Consider the following 11,215-nt stretch of genomic DNA (forward strand, 5'->3'; position numbering starts at 1 on the left):
AGCACTGAGGTATATATACCCTCCGCATCGTCAGATTTGATCGATTTTACCCCGTTATTTCAGTGTGTAGTACGAAGCCGTGTTTTGTCAACTTCAACTACCTGTATTATTTATGATTTTTTTTTAGCTCACCTGAGCCAAAGGCTCAAGTGAGCTTTTCTGATCAAAATTTGTCCGTTGTCTGTCGTCGTTGTTGTCGTTGTTGTCGTCGTTGTCGTTGTCGTCGTTGTAAACTTTTCACATTTTCATCTTCTTCTCAAGAACCACTGGGCCAATTTCAACCAAACTTGCTACAAAGTATCCTTGGGTGAAGGGGATTTAAGTTTGTTCAAATGAAGGGCCACACCCTTTTCCAAGGGGAGATAATTATGAATTGGAGAAAAATTAATGGCATTTTTAAAAAATCTTCTTCTCAAGAACCATTGGGCCAGGAAAGATGAAACTCATGTGGAATCATCCTCAGATAGTGTAGATCCAAATTTGTTCAAATCATGACCCCTGGGGGTAGGGTGGGGCCAAAATGGCCGATCAAAGTTTTACATAGGAGTATATAGGAAAAATCTTTAAAAATCTTCTTCTCAAGAACCACTGGGCCAGGAAAGATGAAACTCATGTGGAATCATCCTCAGGTAGTATAGATTCAAGTTTGTTCAAATCATGACCCCTGGGGCTAGGGTGGGGCCAAAATGGCCGATCAAAGTTTTACGTAGGAACATATAGGAAAAATCTTTAAAAATCTTCTTCTCAAGAACCACTGGGCCAGGAAAGATGAAACTGATGTGGATTCATCCTCAGGTAGTGTAGATTCAAATTTGTTAAATTCATGACCCCCGGGGGTAGGGTGGGGCCAAAATGGCAGATCAAAGTTTTACATAGGAATATATAGGAAAAATCTTTAAAAATCTTCTTCTCAAGAACCACTGGGCAAGGAAAGATGAATCTCATGTGGAATTAATCCCAGGTAGTGTAGATTCAAGTTTGTCCAAATCATGACCCCCGGGGGTAGGGTGGGGCCAAAATGGCCGATCAAAGTTTAACATAGGTATATATAGCGAAACCTTTTAAAATCCTCTGTAAAAGTACTTCAAATCCATGCTAAGTGATATTTATATGGAATCATTCTCATGTAGTGTAGATTCTAGTTTGTTCAAACCATGACCCCCTTGGAGGTTAAAATTTAAGCCCCCCCCCCCCCCAACTCAGTAAACTTTCAGTTCTGATCTGATATGTGCTTTTTCCTAGCAAATTGCTCAGGTGAGCGATGTGGCCCCTGGGCCTCTTGTTTATCAAGCTTTACACTACATGAGTATTGATGGTTTAACCTTTTAGGAATTAATTTCTTTTTTGAATTAAAGTCGTGGTAATTAATTTCTTACCTTCTTGTGAAGGTTCTCAAAAATATGCTGGAGTAGAACTATATATGATAAAGAGACAATGGAAATATCCAAGAGAAGTTCTTTATATGCAGAATTTGGCCAATTTATTTAGTCATTTACATGTATATTCTTTAGTTAAGAAGTACATGTAACGTTTACTAAAACAACGATTACATTGGTTCACATGGTGAAGATCATTGTGAAAATAGCAACTTACGTTAATTATGATTTCCACCGGTAGATATCTTATCGCTCTCCTTCATCTCATTTTTTGAAAATGAAACCTACAAATTATTTTCTTTGTATCTGACGAACGATTTAACTTGTTGAATAAAACGCAAAAGATTTGAAAAGGTCCTGATTTTCTGTGAAGAATAAAGAGCAGATCAAATACTTTCAATACAATAAAAGTAGCATTATTTTAAGAATTTTTCAGTTTAGAATATTTTTTATTCATATTCATATTTGCTTTTGTCAAAAAATGAGTGTTTTTTAATCTATTTTTTAGATATTGCCATTCTTTATGGTACATGTAATACATTTTGAATAATCCCTTCCATATATTTAATATACTGATAATTGCACTTATATCATCCTTATGAAATCCAAAGGAATATATCTAGCTTTGATTTACATTGTATTCAAAAGGAAAAAGTGTATTAACATTCTAATATGAGGCATTTATCTATCATTTTTCAGATTTGATTTTAAGAGTATATTGTTTTTGCTAACTTCATGTGGATTTTCAAAACCTCTTAGTTGATCTGAAAAGTGTGCTATTACAATAGTTATATATGTATTGATCTATCATATTAATTTTTCAATTATGCAACAATCTTTTAAGCAGTAAATATCTTAAACAAAAAAAGTTGTTTTATCAGTTTTTATCAAGTTGTAAAATATGTTTTTCGATAAGTTGGTGTAATTATTATATCATTGCTATTGCAATAGTTTTAAGACAAGAAACTTTACGGAAATACCCAGTAGTGTTTTTAGAAAATAGGATATGACATGATGAGATGTTTGCATTTTATCAGTTGTGGGCTTGGATAAATTTACTTTAATAATAAAAATCTAATGTGGTTGTATACATGTACGAACACATTGCAGTTGCTACCAAATTAACACAGGTAATTTATCTTTGTTCAGGTATATATGTTCTATCGATCTTGAAAATATTTAGGTCGTATTTTCTGAAAAAAAATCTCTAAATTAATAACCTTTTTGTAGGGATATTTTTGAGATAAATGAAAAAAAGTTGAATTTTTTGAGAATCATACTCAGTAGTCCAAAATACATTTATCTGATTCTATGTATACAGTTTTGCAAAATATAATTTGAAAAAGTAGGCCGTTGCAATTAATGTGTACGTTGTCCTATCATTTTGATACAATTTGTTAAGCAGTTAATCTTTAGAACTAAATGTTGTTATTTTAAGTTGTTAAAAAGTGATTTTTCTATAATTGATGTAAAATTGCGATTGAAGTGCTTTATGACGAGAAAGGTGAACTTCGCAGAAATACCCAGGAAAGATTTAAGATATTGTAAGATATAATTAGATACGATGCATGCATTTTATCATTTGTGGGCTTGGATAAAATAACTTGAATAAGGACAGTCTTGTGTGATTGCATACACATTGAATCGTTCCAAAATTAACAAAGATATTCCAATTTGTCTTTGTGCAATTAGTAATGTTATATCTCTCATAAAGAAATTTATATGTACCATATTCTGAAAACGTAGCCTTGCTGAGAGATATTCATGAGACAAACGAAAAAAAATACACGAGCATGAGAGAAATTATGTTATATTCAGAAGAGGATAAAAATGAGTAATTTGCATCGTTATACCTTTAAAAATTGTGTCTTATTTTGAATGAATTCTTAACTTTAAAAAAGTCCAACATTTCCTGTGTTCTTGGGCAAAATGCCTTTTGTCGTCCCCTTAACTTGAGACAAACTGTTTGGTTCTTGGTTCCGACAAACAGACGCATTTTTCCTTCGAACCCAGTCAATAAATGTATATTGTTAAATGAAATGCAGACAGCCCTGAAACAAAGTTATTGGTTTTATTGTCTTACATGTATGTAATGATTATAGTATTATGTTCTCGAATACAGCTGATATAATATATTAATAATTTTTATGCAATGAATTTTCTTATGATAAAACCACTAGTTAAATCTTTATGATAAAATCTTACTGCAGTCCATGGCAACATAGCAGTTTGGGTTTTTTCTCCAGAATTCATAACAGAAAACATTAAGCTAAAAAATTTCATTTATTTAAATGAGGAAAAAAATATCATCCATATAAACAATTACAAATTAAAGTGTTCCGCTGGGAGACATACCAGAATCAAAAAGAAAGCTTGACTAGAAATGCAGTTCAATAAATGATTACATAACAGTGTTCTCCCAGCCACAATATTGTTACAACACCCAGATGTGATAATGCGGTAAAATACAACATCAAACTTTATTAGAAACAAAAGTGGTAAGTAAATGATGACAAAACAGTGGTCTCCCAGCCATAATACCGGTATTGTAACAACACACATATGTGATAAAGTGGTAGAATACAGCATTTAACTTTATTTGAAACAGAGTAGTCCATTTAGCATCTGATCCAGATCTCATAATAAACCATGTCTTATTACCAGAAAAGTATTTACAAATGTAATATTACTTGACCCACAGTGAGCCAACCCTCCCTCAAACAAGTCGTAAAATTGATAAAAATTGACATCTTAATTTTCTTTTATCTGAATAAAAAAGCAAACTACTGCAATTATTGCTAGAATCATTGCGGTAATACAAAATGCAAAGCTAAAGCTGAAGCTTTGGGGTGGTGATCCTTTTATTAACTCGTCCTTTTTACTTGAAAATATTGCAATAGACAAGAGGAGGGAGATCACTGAAAAAAGAAATAAGTGCATGAATAAGAAAAACAACATTTTTTTCTATTGTGAATTAACTGTAACTTAGATCTGCAATTGCCCATAATTGCAAATTTTAATTTAGGAATAGTTTCATTTTTGGATTTATATGTTTATAATTTGGGTTTCGTAATACAATATAATTATCGTCAGACATTTTTATAATACTTTCAGGTGAATACAATGATTTGATTTTAAATGATTGACAAACCTCCGAAAATGGCAAGCCCAACAATCAACAAGATGCACTTCAGGGTGTTTTGTTTACAGCAACATTGGGGTACAATAGACACAGCTACACAGACTAAAAGTGACACAAAGCCAAGAACTGCAAATGATTGAACAGCCCTCATCCAATCTAGAATTTCAAGAAATAGATTTAACCAATGAGCATATCAAAGGGTTTAGATTATATTAAGTTCGGTACCATATCTCAGAAAATAATAGCACTGCATATCAGCCCATAGCCTACTTACAATTTTATTTTTTAAGAAAATGACCAAAATTGGACATTTTCTAAAATCGGTGATAATATGAATATATAAACCACAGAGTGTCCAGTCACAAAACCATTAAAGATAATTATACAAATTTTTATTAGAACTATTGTTCACAATATACTTAAATGTATATCTGAAATGTAATATTATTTATATGACCCATTAAAGCTTAGATTCTTTTGCGAAAATTAATTATTTTTGTCTTATTCGTAAGATAATTTGTAAAAATAGTTACTTTTATAGTAAAATAATTAAAATGATCAATCATAAGCAGTCTTAAAATTCCAGTCTTAACTCTGAGTAATTTTTTGTGATCCACTTTAACATCAATTTTAAATTTAAAGTGCAATTTTTTTAGTTTTAAAAGACTGACTTAAGACTTAAGACAGTTTCATGATCCCGGAGCCAGGTGATAGGAGCGAATTAAGGTAGGTCACGGGTTTACTGCATAAGAATTCTTACAAGAAAACATATATCCAGAAAGTTTGACATAACGTTCCTTAGAATTTACAGGAATTTAATAGTACCTGTAATTTTTATTCAGTTTACCTACATTGTACTATAGAGTTATTGAACTTATATTGGTGAATATTGGCACAAGTTGGCTGTTCCTTTATTATATAGCTAAAACATTTCCACATACTTTATAATAGTCATTCCAACTAAAAAAAACTCAAATTAATGATTTTTTAGTATCGGTATTCAAATTAACGTCTGTCCTGTAAGCGTTCAATATCGCATCATTCCGATGACCCTACCGATATGATTTGCTTATTTAGGTTTTAATGGGTCTAATATGTACTAAATTTTTAATAAATAATTTCATTTTGTGTGAAAAATACATCTTAGATGCCACTTCCTCTCTTTAATTTAGCTCCGAGAATTTGACCAGACGACTTTTTTGTTCAATATTGAACGCTCGTATTCGGAATATTTTGGGCATACTCGTATACGTACAATACAAACTCAGCGTTCATTAAAACGTCAAGATATTGAACGCTAAAATTCTCTAGATTTTTGGTAGTATTTTATTAGAGACTACTTATTAGCTATATAATAAGTAGTTTTATTGTTATATTACTGTAAACGCGCAGAATGGTTTTGAGTATTTCTTTACGGTTTATCTTTGAAATAAAGAAAATGAGGTTTTTAGCATATTTTTGGAGAAAGTTTCTTTGATAAAGGTAACTTTTTAAAGGCATAGACGAAATAAACAGGAATTGCAAAATGTAAAAATGAGGTTCTTACAGAGTGTAAACTTAACAGTGTTAACTTCGCCCCAGAACTCATGTTGTTGAGATACAGTATATGAATGAAGGATTTGGCGAAATTACTTTAATTTGCTAAACACAGCTATATAAAATTATAAAATAGTTTTTTTTCATTTTCGTATTCAAAAAACTAATGTTACTTTAATACTTACCGCTGCTTGGTGTACTATAACATTCAGATGGATATCCGGTACAGATTTTCCATATTCCAAAATGCTCAGTGTAATTTCCTCTATCAACTGTAATCCATGAAGACATTCCAAATCCAATGACATGAAAAACTAATGCTGCAATCATCGCTACTGTTCCTATTAACAGACACTTCTTCACAGATGCCTTCTGAAAATTCAAAACAATATACATGTATAATAATATATATTTCAGCGTTTCATTAATTCTTGGGGATTTTTAAAACAATATTCATACATGTAGTACCGTTGCTATAAGTATGTTATGCACATTAAGTAATGTTAACATGAGAATAGAATACACATGTGTAAATAATATATAGGTATATTTTGTCATTCTTCAGGGAAAAGAAGTATTGTATTCTACCCAAAAATCTTCTCCTTATAGTTTACAAGAGTTAATTTTCTTTGTTGTCGGCCTAGATTGAGAAAAGATCTTCCGAGCTTTTTTTCACTTTCTATACACCCGCTTCGAAGTCAATTTTTTGTCGCAGCGTTCTCATAACTACCCATTGAAGATGCTTGAAAGATCAAGGTATGTTTCTATACAAATCTTGCCCTATAATTTCCTAAAAAACAAAACTGGTGTAAAAGATGAAAACTAATGCTTTCTGACTCATTGAAATTCCATGCAGAAAAATCCTACAAATCATTTTTCTCACACGTGTATTAAATGCTAATTGTGACGTCATAAACACGTGCATTTTCCCGTATTTTTTCAAAAGTTGCAGAAGACGCCAATTTTCAATGGAATTTTCTTTCAGAAAATATTGTCCACAGACATCGCCCACAAAGACTTTGAGATATATGATTTTTTATTGTTTTTTGCACAACATATAAAAAAATTATATTGTGGTTGTGGACACTATTTTCTAAAGGAAAAATACCCTTGAAATTGGTTAATTTGAGGCTTTTTCTGTTAAAATACAGAAATGCATCCCATATTTGACGTCATATTTGCAGAATAATATTTCTGTGCCATATTCTTTCCTGATTTATCAAAGTCATATACTTATCTAATATTTAAGCCAGTTTCAAAACTTCTCGATAACATGACATTTTTAGGGCACAATAAAGCTAAAACAATACCTTCTTTTTTATGCACATTCTCTGCTGAGGCATGTCGTATGGTGGGACACATTTTTGTTCAAATCCAATGTTGACTTGCTCTTAGTCCGTATGTCTGTCCGTGACTGAACTTGCGTATATTAACATGATAGTGTATATAAACATAAGAGCGGGGGTATTACGAATGAACATTGCCTCACAGAATTTTTGAAAGAATTCATTTTTTAAGAATCATGTCAATTGTCAATTAGTACTTACTAGTTGCTTGCAAGAAGTACATGTAACTTTAAGTTAAAGTTTTGTATACTGCCATTAACGAAAAGCACACGAAAAGATCTTCATGGAAAATTACTTATACGATGAAGCGCATTGAAGTGGTAAAATTTTCCGTTTGGATGGAACGTTTTGAACGATGATCAGATGGTAGGACTTAGAATAGGGCATTCTCAAATTATTTCAACAGAAGTATTTATTAGGATCTCGCCATTTTCAGTCGACGAACCACCCAAGAAAGGACATATATGTTATTCAGAGTGGAGATCAAATGTCTTCAGAGTGATCCAGATGTAAGTTTTATCTATTTACTGCAAGCAATGCGTAGATCCTTTGAGGCACATCTAAAGAGATGTTGATACCCCTTAGTAAATAAGCAACTACTGGTAGGAATTTAGACAAACGTGGTGCTTTGTTTTCAAATATTTCAACAAACGAAGTGATGATACAGGATTAAATGATAATGTTTACATCCTTTGGTTATAGAATTGCGTCTATCTTACGCACAACTTTCAATGGCAGATAATCAAAACCAAGTCACCAGATTTAGCCTATGCAGACTACACCAAGTCATTCATTTTAATAGCCATTCTTTGTAACCACTTAAACTTCGTTGCCACGCATGGTCACCGATTTTGATGAAACTTCACCCATTCTTAGTACTTGACACCAGAAACATATATCAAACAACATTTCGTTGCTATGTGTCTCGGTTGCCATGGGAACAGCCGGAAAAAATTGAAAAAAATGAGATTTTCAGCCCCTTTAAATCTTTACTGAGGCCTAATTAAAATTAGGAAAAGCCAACAAACCATTCTCACAAAAACATGACACCTTGTTGCCACTTATACTGTAAAGAAACTGTTTAGTATATATCTCTAAGTAAGTGGTAACCAAGGGTACATTTGGAATACATTTAAAATGCTGAAATATGCTGAAAAACACTCCGTATTCACTAATTGTAGGTGTTACATGCTCAAACTCAATCAACGACTTAAGAAAAACAATGAAAATGTTTATAACCTTAAGTATATAGGCATAAGCAATATTATTCTATAAATAACTTTGATGGTTGCCTTGGTAACACAGGGTAACCAAGCAAAATCAGTAACTAAGATTAGGTTATTGCTACTGTCTTGAGGAAAAACATTGAAATTCAAGACTGACAAATATGCATTTTTAGGACCTTACAAAAACAACACCAGAAGAAAAATTGGGATTAATTGCTACTTTGCGGTGTTACCATGGAAACAACGTACTAGTGGTTAAAAGTGAATTATTTTTTGCTGCATTAAGAATTAAATTGCCATTTAATCAAGAAACATATTATATGACTCACCTTGAATAGTACTAATCTGGTAGAACTGAAGTTGAATATCATATATTGATAAAGCTTGACGAAGAAAACAACACTGTTGCTATGGTTACCAAGAAGGGAAAATGTTCGATTTTGTGAACTTTATATCAATATTAAACCCTGTGTGCCAGCTTCTTGCATCCAGTTAGAGATTGGATGATAGTCAAAATTAAACGTCAGGTTAGCTGTTAATAAATATCAATCATAAAAGTTTTGGGAATCTACATTTGAGGGTACGTATCCAAGGAAACAAAATATTTTTCAGATTTTTAAGCATATTTTTTCTGCTTATTTCCATAGCAACGCTCTATTTAAAGAATCTGATCTGAATTTTTTTAAACGGGAAAATAAGGACCACACCAACATCTTTAAAAATTGATCATTAGTTATGAGGAAATGTGCTTTCTTAAAAGATAGGATCAGATTTAAACATACATAGTGTAAATTTGAAGGCTCTCTGTTGTATAAAAACCTTGGCAACCATTGCCAACCAAACTGAAATATCATAATTTGTTCTTGGTATATGTTTCAAGGCTCTTTTCTCTATTATTTGGTCACATTTCATCCTATAATTGCTTTTTATTTTTACATGTATGACTATATAAGATTCAATGAATATTTTTTTTTACTTTTTAATACTTTGTTACCATAGTAACGTAGATAATAGTTGATTTACCAAACCTGTTTATCATGCATTTGAGGCAACAGGCCTTCAACTTTTGGAAACAGTCATTGCCAATTGTTTGCTTTGCCGCAAATTTTAATTATGGGGCTCTAAACATGGTTTACTAAAAAATGTCATTTTTCAAACTTTTAAACATGTTGCCATGGTAACTATAACATATAGCAACCAATTTTTACCTGATTTTAGTTAAGGGCATCAAAGAATTTTATCATAGAGAGTTTGGAGAAATTCTGAGACTATACGTGCCACAGCTCCTATATAAAATTTCAAGTCATTATAGAGAATGGCTCTTAAATACAGATTTCAGCAGTTTTGAAATGGGTGCATTTTTATATAAGAGACCAGGGATGTATAAGATAAGGTAATTGCCCATACAAATTTAAATAAAGGGGGAAGAGCAGCTGCACAAAACTTTCCTGCTCACAAATAAATGTTTCTGGCGTTGAAGCTTGCCTTTACTGACAACTTTCACGATAACATACATGTATGTAGAAACCAATTCAATATTGTTACTGATAACATTCCTCTGAATATTGTGCTTTTAAATCAAATTCGACCAGTAAGGGATGATTTTCTGCTCTTCCTGATTACCATTTCAGCATTTCTCACCGTTTCGGTTTACTAGTAATTCAGATGCAGATCTTTGTGTTATTCTAAATATTACCACGGAATATTCAGTATATGAATAATTGATTAAAATAAAGGACGCACGGGATATGTCACGGTAATGACTTAAGCATCTTTTCTAACCTCTGGATATTTGAGGCTATGGTCACAGATTGGAATTGTTTCCGGTTTTTTCGAAATCAATCACTGTTTGTTGTCTCTACCATTTTCATTCGTTAAAACTTCGATGCTCTCGTAAGCTAATAACTTTGTTAGGAAAATAATAATTTAATTTGCACACTTGTAATAATTAAATTTGTACAGTCATTGTTACTAATTGCTGATTAACTTTGTTAAACGTTAGACAAAAAATGGATAGTTGAACCAAAAGTCTCTTTTCCAAATCTAAAATGATCTTGATTTTTTGGCCTAGTTTGTTAAGATAAACTGATAAAGTAAACAAAAGAAACTTGAGAAAAATCTCACTTACTTTCATTTCCAATTTGTTAAATCTCTCTCTTCGAGTCAAGTTCCTATTGCTACAAAATCCATCTATCGACTCAATCGAAAGCGGAAGTAGTTTCAAAAATGTTCTTTCTAAAAAGTTTAAATATACTTTTATCGACGTTTGTTATGCTGGATCGATAAAAATAAAATGGTCTTTAACGTCTTTAAAAAGAACTGATAACCAGTGAATGTTTATTGGAAAAATTAGGTTCCCTACAATTCAGGCAGGAATTTAAAAGATAAATCGTCCATGCTGTATGTTACTACTGCATGACAAATAAGTCAACGTTAAATACTTTAAAAAAGATTTATTCTTTTATTTCGTAAGGCAAAAAAATGAATTTCATAATGTTAATTATATTAACATTTTTGTTTCACAAAAAATGACTTAATATTTTTTTTTTAATTAATTCTTGAAATCAGAAATTATTTTCCTGATGAAAT

General features: G+C 31.6%; 1 protein-coding gene across 1 annotated transcript; it reads right to left on the bottom strand.

Annotated features, from left to right (window-relative positions):
- Window positions 1-3,689: 3,689 nt before the first annotated feature.
- Window positions 3,690-10,852, bottom strand: LOC134249385 (uncharacterized). Its single transcript, XM_062731749.1, has 4 exons — window positions 10,755-10,852; window positions 6,240-6,426; window positions 4,528-4,674; window positions 3,690-4,294 (listed from the first exon to the last, which is right to left on the bottom strand). The coding sequence occupies exons 1-4, from the start codon at window positions 10,758-10,760 to the stop codon at window positions 4,128-4,130; spliced, it is 507 nt and encodes a 168-aa protein (XP_062587733.1). The 5' UTR covers window positions 10,761-10,852; the 3' UTR covers window positions 3,690-4,127.
- Between the last annotated feature and the right edge of the window lie 363 nt (window positions 10,853-11,215).

The sequence above is a fragment of the Saccostrea cucullata genome, unplaced genomic scaffold (genome assembly GCF_032062105.1).
Source record: "Saccostrea cucullata isolate Sc308-1 unplaced genomic scaffold, CSIRO_AGI_Scuc_v1 ctg16212, whole genome shotgun sequence".
Lineage (NCBI taxonomy): Eukaryota > Metazoa > Mollusca > Bivalvia > Ostreida > Ostreidae > Saccostrea > Saccostrea cuccullata.